Below are 19,920 nucleotides of genomic sequence, written 5' to 3' on the forward strand. Positions count from 1 at the left end.
CCTCCTGCTTTCCACATTCCTGAGATGCTCTCCGTTTCTCCCTTTACTTCTCATTTTACCTATGTGCTATCCTTGTACCTCAACAGAAGACCTACCGTGACTTCAGGCTGCAAGGTGTCCTGGATGGCACGCTGAACAACAAGAGCTACGAGACCATCTACAACAGGCTGACAATGGAAGAAGCCACAGTGGCCGTCAAGGCGGGCGATGGCCTTCAGGGCATCAGCATGAGAGACAGTGATGAGGAGGATGACTAAACACACACAGACACACACACACACACACACACACACACACACATCTGCCTTCACACACCCTCTAGCTACTTGATTGGTATCCTCTGGAGATCAGGACCTTCTGTTAAGTAGTTTGTTCTAAACAGTTACACATATTTTAATAAAGGATTGCTGAAAATGAAAACTAGATTGCTGCTGCTGAAATCTACCCGAGTCAAATAGACAAGTCATGCTAACATTAGCTGGTTATTGTGGATGCATTTCTTCTACTGGACTCCACTCCTAATTTATTAGTATGATTAGAGTAAATGATTAAACCAACAATGTAGCAGCATGTGTCCTTTGGATGCCTTTCCAGTACTGGACTCCACTCAGCCTTAATAAATAAAAATTCAAACTCAGACCATACAACTAAATTCAGATTAACAGAAACAGCTAGACAACGAGCTGTCCTGCCTGATCATCAGAACAGAGAGGTAATGTTAATGTTTGGTAGCAAACCAAATCTTCTTAGTTCAGTGTCGTCTGCAGATGTCCTCTACTTCAAGACAGGAACATTTGAACTTAAGCAAAACTACATTTTATTTAATATTGAGACTGGAGAGAGACAAAAAACAGGACAGGGTCTTGAAGTAAATTTAACTTCATTTAGTCATACTCATACACACTCACTACATCTCTACGGTGCATTCAAGGTTAGTTTAATGTTATCTTGAAAGCTAACGCTCAGCAAAAGCTAGAATGACACCTGTTACCAGCGTGTTACCAGTAGGGGATGATGAATAAATGTTCTTTTTTTTGTCACTGCTGCGGTACAGAAACTACTTCTTTTATTTATACATTTTATTCAAATGAATACCAAGAAATGTAAGATTTAAAATGTTGACATGACAACCCTGTAAGAACCCTGTTACAGCTGTACATGTGCTGTAAGGAATAACACGAAGGTCCTGATCAGATGTGGAGGAACACTCACTTAGTGACACTTTCACACAACATGTAACAGCCACACTCCAGTGATACATACATACATACACAAACTTGAGTCAGAATGTACAACCAACAGTAAGTCGTGGTGAGGCGAGGCGTCTAAACCTGACTGTATGGTGCCAAGATAAACCTTGTGCTTCTGTGTCACCTGCAGGACAGTCGGCCCCGCCCTCCTCCACATGCAGCCATACTCTGATTGATGTCACTTTGTACAGTGGAGCTCAGCGATAGCGGCTCCTTTCTGTTATGTTTTCACCCACGGCTGTAGCTCAATGTTCCAAGTGCTCTGAACCCCAGAGTCTGAGCAACACTGCTGTCGTTTATTCATTATCTTGACAGTAACAGCAGCTAAATAAACTAAATGGGCTTATTTTTATTTGAGAAAGGGTTTTGAATTGACAGATTTATACTGTTGTAATCAAAGTTTACGTATCAACCTGGATACATCTTTCCAGGCCTTATAGAAACCCCAGGATGCTGCAGGACTCATTACAACCCATGGTGGTTCTCATTACCAGTAAAGCATCAGAACTGATTATTTGTTTAAACACATAAAATGACATTTCATGCTCCTAACACCCTAACAACTTGCGGTCGTGCAAATAATGCCACAGGTGTGACATTGTTATAGCACCTCAGACCCTCCCGTAGTAGCAGTGGTGGATAATTGGATTAACAAAGCATCTGACTTTGGCTCTCTAGATCCTTGACCGTTTGAAACAAATGATGACCAACAATTCACATCCTTTTAAACCTGTCCACGATGTTTCTCTAACCTTAACAAAGGAGCTTTAATTGTTTGAAGCTGAATCAAACATAAACTGTAGAAGTGGCTGTTCAGAAAGAACTGGTACTGGTCATTTCTGAAGGCAGTGTTTTGTTGCTTGAGGACTTGGTGGACGACAGTATCATCATGATGATGATTTGGCTGTTATTCAAGTCTTACCTTGAACTTTACTGAAAATCATGCTAGAGGAAAGGTCATGGGATCATTCAGATGTAAAGAGTTTATCCTCTGGGGACCATGAAAACGACTGTAAGTTGTAGGAACATTAGTTTTTAAATAACTTGCTATTGAGCTGCATCTTGGACAGCGCATCTGCACAGAATCACCACTGCCTGGCCCATTAAGGTTTTAAGGATTTATAGAGATAAAGCACAAGGAACTAATCCGTTTTTTTTTTTTTAATCAGTCCCCATGGGTAATCTCTGTCCACACTGTAGGCCCAACATGTATGTAGTGATGTGTTTTTAGGAGATAATGCAGCTTCAGCTATCCGTCCCCATGCCTCTATGTCTTTTCAACCAATACAATTCTGTCTCGTGCCAACATTTCTATGACTGAGTCTAAATTTTTGCTCTGTGGTCTAACCAGTTTATCCTCAGCTACTGTATTTAAGGCATAGTATTTGGAGCGAGAACACCTTAAATGCCTGTAATGGTTCCTTCTTTTACCGTTCTCCTTTTCCCCTTCTAAATCAGTTTAACGTGTGTATTTGATTCCAACCTGCCTGATCATGTCATGTATCTAGAGCTAGACTTCTTTTACACTACATTTGAATGTTATTGTGACATGATGGTCAAACGTGCAGAAATCTTTTGTGAAAAGGTTGTGATAAACCAGACGTTTATCTTCCACATTTACAAAATAATAATAATATCCACTTCACATTCACCTGTAATGAACAAAAGCATTGTTTCAAGAATCATCCATACACGTGAGCTTCCAGCTCCAGAGCTATATGAATTACCTTCAAGCGTGATGTTCACATCTTCAGACGAACTACTACAACTCCAAACTAATGAAATGTTTCCACGCCGCTTTAGTTTCTGAATCTGAACCTTCTGTAGTTCAAAATATCCCCACAGCTACTCAACAGGTCTCCTCAGGTGGTTAAGAGAACAGAAAAATAGAACACATTCCTATGCTGGTTGTCCACTGTAAAATGAAATGCCATTGAAGCAGGTTTCTGGGTTCTACAGTCCACACGGGTCCACACAAGAAATGTTCCTTTTCAACTTTGAGATTAGGGAATAGCTGTTCAGAAACATGACTACACACTGATGTAGTTGTAGTTTTGCTGTCATCTCTGTTCATTGTGATATTTACTGTTGTAAAGAATATTGAGCTGTAGAGTGATACGGTCCTACATCCTGATGTGCATCATATCCAGCATCGATCAAAGTCTTAGAAACGTGCCAACAAACTGAGAAAGCCTGGACTTTTCTTTTTGACAGCATCATGAGAGATCACGAATTTGTTTTTTATCTGATTAATGTGTTTAGCCTGGTGAACAGTGAGCAGACGAAGCCTGTCATTGCTGCTGTTCATTCACTCGGTAGCGTCTCTTTGCGTGTCGTTGTTGAGAAAATAAAAAAGTTTTACCTGTAAATTCAGTGTAGGCTGACTGTGTGCAACAACCTGCCGTTTGTTTTAAGTGTCTGATCCGGTTTGTGTCAGTGGAGTTCAAGGCCAAAAACTAAAGGACAAAAATCTATATGAAGAAGTATATTTATATTGTCTTACTGTGCACCTGTTTTGTTCAGGTGTCTTAAATAAGTGTCTCTATTAAAAGTGTTTTTAAAGGACTGGTGTTTCTGTCTCGTACTTTCATTTCACTCTATTTGCTCCCCAAGTCAGGGTGAACATTTGTTTCTGAAATCAGACAAAAACTGAAAGCATCTATCATTTGATTAACCAAATAAATTCATTTTCCTCTCTTGCTCTAAAGAGACATGTATTACAGTGTTGCCAAATATTTCATAAGACCTCCGTGCACAAAGCCAGCTCCATGTTTTTTTGGAGAACTATCCACAGAGCCCTGACCTCAGTCTCGGCCCCATCCAACGCATTTTGGATGATCTGGAACACCGACTGTGAGACAGAACTTATCGCACCACCGGTGTTGGAGCGCAGTAATGTCTCTTGTGGCTGAATGGAAGCAAAACCCCAGTGTGTTCAACATCTAGTGGAAAGCATAAAGTCTTTTTATCAGCAGATTAATGCTGTTGCTTTTCTGGAGTCTGTTACTGGCAATCTAAATTCTAGTTGAAGTTTAAATTAGTATCAAATACATTCAAACTCACTTTTTAATTCATATTTAATTCTAATATAATTTATAGTAGAATCACTATTTTAAGATTGTAAAATGTCAAGATAATAATGAAGAGATTTCTGCTCTGTTGTCTTTTCCTATGGATCAGTAGTTTGAAATAGAATGGCTTTTAGATTGTTTGTCACAGGTCAGGTTTGTAAAGGCCTCCTTGTTCAAACATGTTCTGTCATTTCTGGACTGCTCTTCCTGTGGTGTCTTGTATGAGCTTTGTCCTATGAATGCACTGTAAGAACATTTAAATCCAGAAATGAAAGCTTTTGAGGTCAGATGTACATATCCCGTGGATGTTCCAGTGGTGGAGTCGGTGTAGAGGGTTTCCAGCTGGGTATATACGGTGTGTATCTTCACCTCTGGATTTCCCTCTCTTGTTTTTCATACAAGCATTAGATTCTTTTTGATTTGAAATGTCTTTGACTTAGTTTGAAAATTTTCTAAAAATCACGTAATTTAATGTTGGACATTTCTAAGAACCAGTTTCAGTTCTTGCACTCCTTTCTGACCAATGGAAACTGTCCTATGGTTGTCCTTTTATTTTTCTTTCATAACATTAAACCTCTTTCCGTCTTAGTTGCCTCGCTCCTGCAACCTGACTGACTCACAATAGAGGACAACTACATAATATAACAGTGTCTCTTAGTGTTATTATTATGTATGTCTTGTGTCTTTCTGGATTACAGTCACTAAAATGTTCTTATTATTATATTAAGTCAATCAAATTTTTTTTTAATATGTGATGTTGCCTAATAAAGATCAAAATATCAACTGTAAGATATTGAATAAAACAAAGTCAAACTTAATTTCACTGTCTACTGCTACAGTAAAATATAGAGGAGCCACACATGTATTTGTAATTATTAAGTATAGCACTGACACGGAGTAAGTAACAGAATTCATTTTCGTTCATATTAATTCTGCTAGTAAGGCTACAAATATCCATTTTTATTGTTGATCAGTTCAGTTCGTTTCAGGAACCACCACTGGTGAAAGGCCAAAGACAGATGCAGAGCAAAGCCGTGACATGGAAGCGTTAACAGTGGAACTGCATCTGCGTGTCAAGACGAGCAGCTTGTCCACATGATCAACGATAATGATGATGATGATGATAATAATAATAATAATAATAATAATAGGGCGAATCATATGGAAAGCAATCTTTACACATCTTATGATTCAGTATCGGCCTGTGGTGTGTTTGTTTCATTATTCATTATAATAAAATCACCTTCTTCTTCTTCTTCTTCTTCTTCTTCTTATTATTATTATTATTATTATTATTATTATTATTATTATTATTGAAATTGATGGCTAAAATTATATCAAAAAAATATAGCCTGAATATTTATTATTATTCTAATTTTTCTTCTCACTGATATTGCATTGTATTATTATTATTATTATTATTATTATAAATTAGTAATAATAATAACTCAGAATTTAGAAGCAGCACATTTAATAAATTGTTCTGACAACACTGTAGTTGCTAATTTCTATATTTTTTTTTATTAACGTGCAATAACACAATAATTCTGGATATATACAATACAATAATATATATTCTAAATAGAAAAGTTTGATATCTTTATTATTATTCATTCAACTGAAACCCGTGTCCTTCTATTGGACCGGAACAAATAACACGAAGAGGTAAAAATAAAAATAATAATTAAACAAAAAAAAAAAAAAAAAAAAGGTACTAAAATGAAGAACAAAGATTTAACGTGAAAGCATGACTGGAACACAAATAAGCCAGCTGGATGGAATAAATGTGCAGCCACGACGGTAAGGCTTGGTAAGGAACATGTACGCGTGTCACAGAACGTTCGGTTAAATCTCCTGCTTGTAAAGGTGAGGATGTTTCAGCCTTCAGCATCAGAGTGGTTTTAATAGAAAAAGAATATTTATTAGTTGTTGAGTCTCTGTGACCTCTGACGCCTGAAACCAGCATCTCTTAAAAAGCCCCTAATGATCTAAATTAAAACTTCATTCCTTTCACCTTAACGTCCCTGTGGTGTCAGAGAAATACTGCCTGAATAATAATCATCTTTACTGGAGCTACTTTTCAAAACAGCGCTACTGAGTTCTTACTTCTAAACTTTAAGCCTCCACCTATTTGATGTGTAACTAATTTGAAAGTCATCAGGTTGAGACCACCAACACGAATAAAAATCGAATAAATATTTTCTTTCCTGAATGTGGCCGTGTTTAGTGTGGCCCTGCGGGCCCTCTGCGGTCACCTTTATTTCTTTTGTTCAAACTCTCGAAAGGCAAATTCATCTCAGTCATCTTTGAACCCGCTCACTCTCGTCTTCCACCACTCCAGGATGGATGTAATGTTGCTGGTTTGTACACCTTTAGCTCCGCTGAGCCATCTTGTGGAATTTGCGTTCCGGCCCGCTGTGTCTGCGCTCTGTGCGTAAAAGAGGCGTTCACGTTTGGGTGGCTGTGGGGTGGAAAAAAAAAAAGACTGGATTTAAGAGGAGAGAGCGCAGGTGTTTTGTTCCTCTCCTTGGTTCTTTAGCAGATCGCAATCAGTCTATCTAGAAGAGGCTGCTTTCCCGCTCACCCGTTTTGGCATTAAAAAGAATAAAAAATCTGGTGCGTAAAAGGAAAAGCTCTTGAGTCAAAGTTTGTGATTCAAAGACAAGAAGCCCGCCCAGACTGGCATCGATGACTTGAAATCCCCTTTCTGCTCAATATCTCGATCCGTTGTCTGGTTTAAGTTCACCCACATGACAGCTCCGTGTCTTCTCTGAACCGTGCGTAAAGGGGCTGGGTTTCGAGAGTCGAAGACGCGTCCAAATCTGATCTAAAACTCTGACAGCTCCAGACCCCGCGGCCACTGCGCGCCTGGCTTATTACGATTTAAAAAAAAAAAAAAAAAAAAAAAAATGATGTCACGCAAAGCCACAAGGGGACCTGGGATTTACCAAGTACCTTCCAGTTGAGCAGGAGTCCTGCCAAGTAAAGAACAACCTCCTCCTCTTCCAGCGGCGACAAGCGCAGAGAATCGAGGGAGGAGAATTGAACAAATTACATACTTTTCCTCTCTCCTTCCTGGACTTAACGATCAGCAAGGTCTCGGCTCTCCGCACGCCGTTATCGAGCGAGCCGCGTCCGCCCTGATTGTCGTCAATAACCGGGGACACGGGGCAGGTGATTTGGAGGGGGGGGGGGGGGTTCCCCGGCAGATGATGCCCTTTCCTGTGGGCCAGTGAGAAGCAGCACCGACCCCCGGCTTCTCTCCATCAACTTGTAGTTGTTGTTGTCGCGGCGCGGTTGATGCGAGAATGATGGACGGTCCTCTCCGCCGCCCAGCGGGGATCCACGGCTCCCCCCCGGCTTCTGGGAGCCAGCCCGTGGGCTCAGACATGCTCACCTCCAGCGGCAGCAGCAGCAAGCCTCTCGCTTTCTCCATCGACCGGATTATGGCCAGGACACCCGAGCCCAAGTCGATACCGCTCCCCAGCTGGTTCCAGTCCTCTCCCGTGGGGAAACCCGATGTGTGTCCTTCTTCACTGCATTGCATGATCCCTCTGGTGCCGCTCGGGTACGAGTCGGGCCACCGGCTCAGCATCACCGGTCTGGATCCGGGTCACTTAGATGCGTCGTCTCTCCCTGCTCCCGCAGAATTTCTGGGCTTTGGGTTGAACTATAAGAACCAACAAGAGGACCCTAGTGTGAGCCAGGTCTCCGGCCAATACAAACTCTTCAGACCCCGGGTGGTGAACCAGTCCTCCTTCCCCACCATGGGCACCGTGTGCTACCTGAACTGCAGCGGGGACAGCGGCGCATGTCCCCCGCCGGCCGGCCTGGTCAACCTACACCCGATGGCCTCCTACCTGCTCACCGCCCGGCATAAAGCCTTCATGGCGGAGAAGAGCAAGCCGGGCCTACAGTCGGCCGGAGAACGGTACCCGGTGTCCGGCGTGCAGGCCTTCAAGGAACTGTCTCAGAGCCAGATCCAGCACTACATGAAGGAGCGGGACCAGATCCTCACTGACAAGATCTTCAAGGGCTCCGCGGCGGCGGCGGCGGCCGCTCGGCTCAGCGGCTCCTGTCCCGGCACCAAGCCCAAAGTTTTCACCTGTGAGGTCTGCGGGAAGGTGAGCGTCCTGCACGGATGGTTTATTTATATTTATTTCAGCCCTACCGCGGAAACTGAACCAAATCACATTACAAATGAAAATAAAAGTAGGACCACCGATATCCGAATATATATGTACTGTATATATATTAGAAATTACGTCAGTTTTCAGAAAGTGTAGTTAAAAAAATCTGAGCATACCACTGAAAAAACGAAACAAAAAAAACGTGCTGATTTGTTGTCATTACTCTTTTAATGGTTTAACCTAATTTCAACGCACCACAGTGTTTTATTGACAAATCATCGTCTACCTAAAATCAAACCTGGAAAATAATAGTAATAGAGTAATTTAGCCTTTATCAGAATGAGTGAACATTTAGACTCAGATGAGTTTAGTTTTTATTTGGGGCTGTCTGTGTGAGCTCTGTCGTGTGTGTGTGTGGGCCCGTCGCTCCTCTCTGACGCGTGAAGAGCTGTCTGCAGTAAATCACTGTGGAAACATCACAGATCAAATGTGACCACCTGAAACAAACCGAGCACTCTCCATTTCTCTAAATTACGTTAAACTGCGATTCAGTATTTTTTTGAAAACGGCCAACCTCTCTGCATGGCCTGTTGTTGGGTTGTTCAGGAAATGATTTGATTTACAAGTGCGCATTGTGTTGCGTAGCTTGACATGTCTAAACAACTCATTCAGTTAATTCAAAGTCCAGTGATAGACCCCCGACAGTTTAACATTTAATTAGTCCCATCTGATAAATAAAGGCCTTTCTTTCTTCTTTTCTTTTCTTTTCTTTTTTTGTCTCTTTCCTCCTAATAAACCATTAAACTGACCACTAAAGCGGCTTGATATGCTTTATGATATGCGTTTCTGTTCCTACGTAGACAGGCTAAAACATTATTATTATTATCATCATTATTATTATTATTATTATTATTATTATTATTATTATTATTATTATTATTATTATTATTATTATTAAGCTCGATGTCCAAAACTAGCCAATATATGTATTAGAAATATAATATGAATATATAAAATTAACGTTTTTCTCCTCACTGGTATGACGTTATTATTATTATTATTATTATTATTATTATCATCATTATTATTATTTCTTAGGATTCTAATGTGTGTTTTTTTCTCCTCCTCAGGTGTTTAACGCGCACTACAACCTGACCCGCCACATGCCCGTGCACACCGGAGCGCGGCCGTTCGTGTGCAAAGTTTGCGGGAAAGGCTTCCGACAGGCGAGCACCCTGTGCCGACACAAAATCATCCACACTCAGGTAGGACGGTGCTTCTCCCCTGAGAAATGACACATCCACACTAAAAGCGCTCTTTCCAGCCAGAGAGGTCTAAGCTTTGGTTCAAACGAAAAGTTTCCAGAAACCGAGTTTCTGGTTGTTTGCAAACACCACCGACGGAGCGCGTTTAAAGACATGTCAATCACTTTAAGAGGCTGCAGTCTAGTATGTATTAATATCTGAGTGGTGGGCGGGGCCTAGTTCTCATTAAAAGATATTTATTTTTATTATATCATTTATTAAACTATAAGTTTGAACCGAACAACGAATGAAATCTAAACATATAGTTGTTTATTTCTATACAACAGTAAAATCTATGTCACGGTGACATGGAGCTCAGAATTTAATTCTATTCTTTTTTCTGTAATAATAATTTTGGTGCAAATATTTTTCCTACCCCAAACACCATTTCTGTCCTATCCACGTGAGCGTGGAGCCGCAGAGAGCTCCCGTGTCTCTGTTTGTAATGATGGAGCTCCTCCTGGGGTGTCCCTGGGACACTGCTTCAATGCGCAAACATGTCCAACATACTCCGAGTGGAATTCTTCCACTCCGAATGTGAATAGAAAATGTGAGCGGAAAAAAAAAGATAAATAATAATAAAATGATCCCGAAACCATTGTTAAAGTACCTCTTTAGAAGACCCGCATCAGGTTCTTCGGAAATTCCTGGAGATAACAGAAGGATTTTGAGATTTTTTTTTTCTTGTTTCTTTTTCTAGGAAAAACCTCACAAGTGTAACCAGTGCGGGAAAGCCTTCAACCGGAGCTCCACGCTGAACACGCACACGCGCATCCACGCGGGATACAAGCCGTTCGTCTGCGAGTTCTGCGGAAAGGGATTTCATCAGAAAGGTGAGAAAGCAAAGAAAACAAGGAGCCATAGTTATTCTTCTGTTTTTATATTTCTCTTCGCGAACGCAGACAACTATTTATTATTTTATTATTTGTACTAAATATATTTACTGAAGGACGCTGATAACCCATAGGCCATTTTTATTGACAGATATTCTAATAATGCGCTGTTGTATTTGCGTCATTTTAAAGCTGCACCATGTGTGATGCTCTGGTTTTCACGCCTTACTCTAAACATTTCTAGAAGCAGTTATAAGTGTAGCTAGAATCAGTGATGAAATGTGATGAAATTTCAGGCTCAAAGCCAGTTAGCAGCAGCTGATAGCTGCCAGCCTGGATTCTGAATTGTTTTTAAAAACAGCTCAAGTAACACAGACCCTGATAAGACTTTGCATCAGCATCCACACTGGTGATTCTGATCACAAGGGACTTATAGTATAGCCATGAACACATCCGGCACACATCCGAACACGCAAGCTATGTGTGAAAGACAAATAAAAAGATCCAAAAGAAGGACAACAAGGACTGTGAATGGGATGGGCAAGTAGTTTGGATGTTTCAGATATGAGAGGATAATCCGGAACAGACTCCAAACGGCTCAGAAATCATTCCAAATGTTACACTTCCAGAAAAGCACACCTATCTGTGCAAACCTAGTCCAGTAGCACCTTTTCATCTGATGGTGAACTTGTCAGTGCTTTTACATGAGTAGAAGACATGCTTTCAGTAAATGTCTGGAAACGTTTGAAATTAATTTGGGGTACCAAAAGTAAAAGCTTGATGGCATTTATTATAAAATCTGAATTATTGGTGCCTTTACATTGCTTTAATGCTGGAGATGGTAAAGACGGGACTGACTTTATATACTGCTGGTCTTCTGCACAAGGTTAAATCTGATGCTTTCCCTCAAAAGCAACGCCAAATTCATTTTTCAATTTAAACACGTACGGTGCTTTTGTTCCCTCTAATGAATGCTTAGTCTGACGGACTACATTGTCACATCAGGTGATTCAATATGGCCCGTCCCTTTATGTCCCTTTATGTCCCTTTATGTAGCCAGGACATTAGGTAGTGTGTGTATGAACTGATTGTGTTGACCATCAAGGTTTTCTTAAAGCCAGTTCCTGAGGTGACGCTGATGAATTCATTGACTTCCAGCGTCCATTATATTAACAGCAGGCAGCCCGAGGTGCACAGTTGGAGCCTTATTGACACCAGACATGTATGGGACAATACAGCAATTCAATCATTGACTGTTAAATCAAACAGTTAAATGCAGAACATAAAATCTAAATGGCCTTCTATAACATTTGTGGTCCAACAGAACAATTACAGATGCCTTTTATATTACTGCATCAACAATGCGCCTCCTTTTCATGAAACTCCATTTCCTTTACTGATAGATAGCTGCTAATAATAACACTTACACTCAGTGAAGAATGTTTAGCGCTTGCACATATTCTTGATCTGTCGACCTTATATGGACACACATATTTATCTAGATATCCTCTTCTCAGCCTGCTTCACATTATCTGAGAATTGGCCTGATACCACTGTAGCTATGCCATATGTTTTAGTAGGGTGTGAGTGTACCACCTTCATAAAGCAGTAGTTCCACAATTTGATGCCGTAGACAGGAGAAATATCTCTTTGAACACTGTGTTCACTGGCAGGCTCTCACCCTGGGTGTCAGAACATATCATTTTATTGTGATTTACTGTATTTTGCATTGTAGGCATGTAATAATGATGAACCTGAAGAGCCTTTGGAAATGAGACATTTTGGGACAGTTAGTTGGGCCCTTACGGAGCTAAGGCAGCAATCTGAGTTAGAAAACAATAGATGTATGCAGGATGATGCTGCTTCATGATTATTCTGCAGACTAAAGCTGCAAGGGTTGGTTTCCTAATCAACCAGTCAGGAAACTAACAGGAAATTAATTTGCAGCTGCACCTACTGAGTAACATATGTATTTGAATGCAATCCAGTACAACAGCCCTGAATCAGAAAGGTGATAATATAGGCCACTAATATTGTTGTGATGGATTGTACCATATTAAAGGGTGTTCCTAATATTTTGTCCTTTCTTCTATGTCAATGTGGTGAATGTTTGAGTGTTGTCGAACACTTATTTATCATTTCACTGTGTCACCGCTGCTGTATTACAGTATATTAATATGTCACTGAAAGAATATTCTGTGGTTACATGACAGCTATAGTAAAAATGAAGTACATCACCAGAAAACATGCTTGCTTTAACTGCATTCATTTTTACATTCCTTTTAATCCCACTGAGGTTTGGGGGGTTAGGATGACAAATTCAGAATGCCACTGTTCTGTAAATATCTTCATGTTATCTTTTCTTCCGCCCCTGGGTAGGAAACTACAAGAACCACAAGCTGACGCACAGCGGGGAGAAGCAGTTCAAGTGTTCCATCTGCAGCAAGGCGTTCCACCAGGTCTACAACCTCACCTTCCACATGCACACGCACAACGAAAAGAAGCCCTTCACTTGCCCCACCTGCGGCAAGGGCTTCTGCAGAAACTTTGACCTGAAAAAACACATCCGGAAGCTGCACGACCCGGCCGGAGCGCAGTCGCCACCGCAGGCCTGAGAGACCTGAATAATGACACTACCCCCTTTACCCCAGCACACCAAAAAATACACTGGGACCCTTGTCACCTGCCCCCAACACACGAGAAATTAAACATACATGTAGAGAATACGCCCTGCAGTTGTCGTGGAGAAGAATTTTTAGATAATAGTAACTTCTGCCCCCAATGTTAATGATACCATCACTCACTCAGATTAATAATTAATTAATAATTGGTGCTGTAAAATAACTGAACCAAATAACTAAACCTGAAATACTAATTATTTATTTATTACTTAGACTAAATATCTTTAAATATCTTCAAATCTGACAAATAATTTCCATTAGTATTTGACTAATATGCTCAAAATATTTGGTTTTTTTTTTGTTGTCATTTTTGTCATTTGTGCCCTTAAATTATTTCATTCTTTTCCTTCCGTAAAGTCGTTCATTTATTTATCCCTTGTGTACCCATGAAAAACTCCAAAGGCTCATTTCTTATGATCAGAAAGTAGGTTATGTCCTGTGTTTGTTTCTGGACATGTTTGGAAGGTTTAAGGACCCGAGTCATGGAGGAGTTTATTTTTTTTTTATAAATATATTTTATTTTTGATATACTTTTGGCAACAAATAGCTTTGGATTCAAACCTTTTTAAGGCAAAGTGCACAAAAATGACATAATTTCCTTAAAAACGCTCATTTCTGTGTAATGCATCTTCTCCTTCAAACTGCTAAGTTAGTTTCCTTGAATTAACTGGCGACAAAAAATGACAATATGGATGGATGTTATGATTAAAGTTGCGAAACAGAAGCCAGGCTTGCCACATCTCAGTCAAATAAGCCCACATTTAGAAGGAATTCCATCCGAATGGCTGATTATCATGTAACTAACCTTTTAGAATTAAGTAATTTGAGGTAACACGTTTTTAATTTGCACAAACCCCGGTGAACGTTCAAGAAAGAGATTTATCAAAAATGCTGCTGAAACAAGTTTTTGTTCTGATTTTTGCTAGAATAGAAGTCATCTTGTGAATGACTGCTAAATTAAAGCTGACTGGGAGAAGTACACTAAAAAGTAAGGGTCTGAATATATGCAGTGAGTCAAGCTCCAGAATTAATGGATCCTACGATGTGTCCTGTCATGGAACGTGACAGTGACACTAGTTTGTAAGATAGGCTTGCTGCTCCATCTCTAAATGCTTTGAACAAGTATTGAACAGTTTTCTCAGGCTGGAGACGATCAACCATGGTTTAAAAACAAACAATTATTGTCTATTATTGGTCCCTTCCTTGACTCACACAGGGGAAAACCAACTGTACTGCTCAAACAGTATTACATCACGACAAACCTGATGAAATTAAATAGGATTTGATCACAGTATAGCAACTTTCCGTAAATATCCATGTTATGTTAGTCTACATCACTGAACACACAAAGTCCCAAACAAAAAAGAAAAAAAAAAGCAGCAAATTCCTGCAAATAACAGACATTTGTGCATGTGTCCCTTGATGTTCCGCCCTAGATGTGACCCAGAAGACACACAAAGGGAAACCTCATCCTCAACTCCTCCAGTTGCCTCTCAGGCCTGTTGAACTTGACCCTTCCTCTTGAACTTGACCCCTCAAAGAAAAAAAAAAGCCATCAGGACACTTCCTGACCCCTCCAGGCACTGTTGTGGCCCTTCAGATCTAAAAAGACATGACCCCGACTCCTGACCTCTGGCCCCTCTGGCCCTGAGGCCGGTCTGGACACTTGCTATGGCCGGCCGGGATGCCTCTCCATCACGTAAGACTGAGTTTGACACTTGTGGGCGCTTGACAGGGGACGAGCTGAACTGTCCTGTCCTCTGGTTATTAGTTGTTTCTTCTAATATAACGGTGGCTAATTATTACATCATTAGTCATCACGATTACTAGTTTTCATTTTCATTTCTGTTGAATCTCAGGATGTGAGACTGATGTACTCTGAGACCAGAGATGTGGCCGTGGTTAAGCAGCACACATGTTCAATCAGATTTTATTGTCAAAAACAGAATTTGTATCAATATTTTGAAGGATGAATCTAATGATAGCTATGTTTTTCTTAATGTCAACAAATCCCAAACAAATACTGTGTACAAGAGCACCACATGCACTTTTTCCTCCAGTTGGAGTAACATTTGTTAAAAACTAGGAATCATGAGCTGCGATATACGCATTGTTGGTTTTGGTCCTTTCATTTGTTGACAATAAGAAGAATACAGAAAAACAAAGGATTGTGCTTTAACATGTTTATGCCATAAATTCGCAGTGTTCAATGAAACAAGTTTGATCAAACTGTTATTTCTTATAATGAATGAAGTCGTTTAATAGGGAAAGAATTCAATTCATTTTTTCAGCCTGCTTTCATGAGATAGCGTGCTATTTATACATAAATCCATACTTTCATGTAACAAGTAAAAGTCAACTTACAAGATTTTTTAAGTTCATCATGTGACCCAAGTGTGGAGCCAGGTCTAGCAGGTCTGCAAGTGTTGGGAGTAGTTTAAATCTACACTGGGACACAGCGTAGAACATTCATTTCATAGTTCATTATATCTATCATAATAATAACATTGTACTCAACAAGTTATTAGCATTGTATCATTTCCTCTTGAACTTCAAGATCCAGGTCTGTAACTCTAGCAGCTCCCCAGGTAACCAGAGGTTCCTTCGACCAGGTTTACTATCATTTGTTCAACACCACAATAAGATGAAGGCCTTAACAAAATATTAAGGGCAAATTCATTTTAGATTGATAAATGGAAGCTGTAAAATGCTGGGACAACGCTAGTAAAACTCAAAATCTTCTTGTAGCTTTATTTAGACTGGAGGAATCCAGTTCCTTAAGTAGTTAGGATTAAGAGAAAGTTAACTGTAAAATAATGGACATTACAAGAGCACTCACTTTCATTGTGAGTTCCATAACTGAAGGACAATACCCTGCATCCAGTTACCAGATTGGGCTGATACCCTCTTGCGATGATCGATACCTACACAACTTATTTATACCTCGAAGAAGGCAGCAAACAAAGAGACTGCAAAATAAATCTATTTGCACACATGTGAGTGTGCGGAAGCTTTTTTTTTCATTCAGTGTAACCTCTTTAATTGGTTTAGATATCTGGATAAAATGTTCTTAGTGATGTCACTTATAGATCTTGGCAGTTGGCAGTCTTTGCAACTGGTGAGTACAGTGTTGTTATTGACAGAGATGAACAAAAGGATGAAAACAAGGCTGAAGCTCTAATAAACCACTACCTTTAACCTTTAGTATTATATACTTAAACATGGATATAATTCCTATGCTGAGAGTGATGGGTTAAACCTTATGTTTACAAGTGTTTTGAGAAAATCTGCAAAAGATGACACAACAAGATAAGTGGAAGAGTGCCAGTCAACAGTTTGTTACAAAACAGAAATGTAAATATAAGTACTAATGTGAGGACAGTTATGTCACCGCTCCACGCAGATATTATTCTTCACTTGCCATTATTTTTCTGCTTCCATTGTTACATTTTATTGTTATTGTCATTGTCACTTTTTGATGTAGAGATTTAATTTTTTCTTTCAGTGAACACACTTTTTCTATTTTGAGATATGGAAACTGTTTGATGCCAATCTGTTGAGGTACAGAGCCCAAAACTCCTCCAAAAGACTTTTTAAAAACCAAGTGTTCATTTAGTCACCTCTACATCTCTGGTCCTGACTGACGGAGGAGGATGAGCTGAAGCTTTTCCCCAGTCTGTCAGTGTGTTGCTATTTTTGATTTTAGTCTCAGGATTATTGTAAAAAGTGTTTTATGATATTTATTTTAAAGCGTATCACTGTTATAACTTAAAGAGAAGAACTGAACTGAAGACTATGGTATGTGAAAAAAAAAAAGTTTCCTGTTGAGATGAAAAGTCTTTTTCTCAAGGCCTCCCGCTGCAGACACTTAACAAGGAAGCATAATGAATAAAATTATCTGTGTGTGCTCACTTCTTCAACGCTTGGAATTAGACACACTGTCTGAAAATGAGCAAAAAAGAAAAGAAGAAATATCAGTAAAAGTAAAAGGCTGTTATTCAGTCTAAGTGAAATTTATGAGATCAGGTTGATGACTTTTTAGTCACGGTATGAACATTTGACTTTGCAAATAAAAATCATGAGGAACTGTGAACATTTTTTTTTTTTTTTTTTACTTCTGAGGTCAAATCTGCAGGAACACCTTGACAGAGTAAGAAAGGAAGATCCTTTCAGTGAGGTGGGTTTGAGTAAAAAATGTGCACTTTTCATGTAAGTCTGGTGGTAATCACAAAATAAAAGACACAAGAAGTTCTGTCAGTGAAGAAAAAAAAATCTGATTGTGCACCTTCTCAAGGTCATCAATTAAACTGAAGCAGATCAGTGACACTGATCATGTTCATTTCTTTCCAACAGAGGTCAGTCTCACAGGACAGGTAGCATCTCTACACAACTTCTCAGGAGGGGAAACAAGAAAAAAACACGTGGGGTGTCAAACCCACAGAGACACACGGTGCTCGAATTTTCAAGTCTGGGGGTGTTTTGCTGCTCTGCAGTTTGAGTCCTGGATCAAGTCAGCTCAACCCTGACCAAGTAGAAGAAGTATTTGATTCACACGCACCACCCTCTGGTTTGCATCTCCAAACACAAGTCAAAGCTTTGAACCACTATTTGAAGACCAAAGAAGACCAAGGAGTGCTGACTGTCACTGACTTTCCTCCACAGTAACCTGACCTCTGTGAACTAATATGGGTTATTATCTGCTATCTATTTATGGTAAATGGTCTAGTTTTTATATAACGCTTTTCTATGTATTGGTACCCTACTTCTTCAGTCACATCGCTCACACAAGCACACGCCAGTGCCATGGCTAAAGGAAAATTTGAGCTATATGTTCTTGGTGTCACACATTCACATTCTTTGAGAGTCCTCTCCGCATTTACATGGTCGCTCAAGTTCTGCAGATATGTCAGCTTCCCATTCATGCTGCTAATCTTCTGTTATAACACATCCTGAATAAATTCTACGAGATTCAAATCTGGCAACCAGCGAAGCCGGAGAAATTCCCTGACTTTGTTATCATGATCATGAAACCAGTTTGAGATGACTTTTACTTTGTGGCATGGTGCTGCTTGTGGTGGACAGTAACTGAACTCCTGACCTGTGACTTTATGCAATGCCCTGGTGTGACGTTAATGACTGACTGAAAGGTTGCATGAACCAACAGACTTTTCACTACTTCTCTGTGTACCCTGGATGTCCTTCCAGACATTCTTTTGAAATCTTTAAGCCTACTTCTTCAGTTCATGCAAAACTCCCACTTCTGAACTTTTTAGTTTTTTTTTTAACAAAGCCAAAACAATGTGCTAGTAGTCAAACATATGCAAGATTATAACTCATCCTTTTGATTACTTTAAGCAATGCTTTTAATTATGTTTTTAAAGCTTTTAAACAAAGACAATAAATAGCCAATGATATTTTTTCCCCAACTTTATTTAGAATCATAAACTGACTTTTACAGACAGGTGAAAAATGCATGAGCATGACTATATAACATAAGATTTAATTTAAAACAAATGGGGGAAAAAAACAACAACAACTATCTATATATGTATATAGATTTTTTTTTTCTCATCATATGTTGAGCATATAATCAAGGCTTGTTTAGATTGAACACATTTGAGTGTAGTAGCCAGTAAGTTCAGCTGTCTGATACACTCCCTCAGCAGCTGTTGCCTCTCTCTCTGGGTCACACTCTGTCATCACAGTGCGACGGGGGGCGCAGGAGGCAGCTCCTCATATCTTGAAGCTGATTGGTGGAGAACTTCACGTACTGTACAGATTTCCAAACGTGCCAGCAGCACATTCAGACCACGCTCCTTAAAATTGGTAGAGCTCGAGAGCTCACTCCTGGAATGAGAATATCACATACCACTTTTTTTTTTTTTTCTATAAGTAAAAATAAATACAGAAGTGAATATGTATCTTTAATATGTCTCTTATACACACGTCGTACAGCACCACAACACATCCGCTTTGTTTTGCATATCTCTGCAAGGATAATTCATGTAAACATTCCCAGGAAAAAAGACTGCCCGTTAAGCCGGAAACTGGGTGGCTACACCTTCAAAATAAAAGCCAAAATTGCAGCTACAACGTCTGAAGAACAACAGGGTACAATATATTGGTCTTTGAGTCTCATAAGAAAGTAAATAACGCAAATATTATTTTACAATATTATTTAACAATAGACGGAACAACAACTAGAAACAAGATTTGTTTTCCTGACTACTTTCTGCTGTATTTGGCCTTGATCTCTAGATACAACAAGTCTAATCCATGTTTACTTTTGCAATAAAACGATACGTCAGTATGTTTCAGCAGACTAACCAGCAGGATATCGCGAAATGATTAACACAACTTCCAAATACATTTCAAGCCCTTCAGCTAAATGTTTTTGTGTTTGAATAGGTTAATAAATTATGTACAAGATTGAGTAGATAATTAAAATACAATCATTAGCAGTTATTATTTGGAAAATATTGCAGTCCATTATTAAATATTAACTCTTAAGTTTACCCATTGTCCATATACTGTAGCAAGTGAACTAAATAAGCTATATATTATGAAAAGTTTTAGCAACATTTTAGCTTCAGAATTTTTGGACTAAAATTGTATGTTTATTTATGTCAGAATGCTGACTTGTCTAAAGTA

The 19,920-nt window shown here is 39.5% G+C and overlaps 2 protein-coding genes across 2 annotated transcripts in view; both read left to right on the forward strand.

Moving 5' to 3' along the window:
- cadps2 (Ca++-dependent secretion activator 2) overlaps nt 1-4,029 on the forward strand; it is a 184,383-nt gene extending 180,354 nt beyond the window's left edge. Inside the window, exon 27 of the mRNA XM_084555350.1 lies at nt 87-4,029. Coding sequence (XP_084411476.1) covers nt 87-257 — 171 coding nt within the window. The 3' untranslated portion in view covers nt 258-4,029. The remainder of the gene's footprint in view (nt 1-86) is intronic.
- A 3,600-nt stretch (nt 4,030-7,629) lies between these two features.
- Nucleotides 7,630-13,313, forward strand: fezf1 (FEZ family zinc finger 1; the record flags this gene model as incomplete). The annotated part of the gene is made up of 4 exons (XM_084554761.1): nt 7,630-8,445; nt 9,582-9,716; nt 10,456-10,588; nt 12,968-13,313. 4 exons carry the CDS (start codon nt 7,630-7,632, stop codon nt 13,201-13,203), a joined length of 1,320 nt encoding a protein of 439 aa, XP_084410887.1. The 3' UTR covers nt 13,204-13,313.
- Nucleotides 13,314-19,920: the final 6,607 nt, after the last annotated feature.

Source organism: Chelon labrosus, assembly GCF_963514085.1.
Source record: "Chelon labrosus genome assembly, chromosome: 11".
NCBI lineage: Eukaryota > Metazoa > Chordata > Actinopteri > Mugiliformes > Mugilidae > Chelon > Chelon labrosus.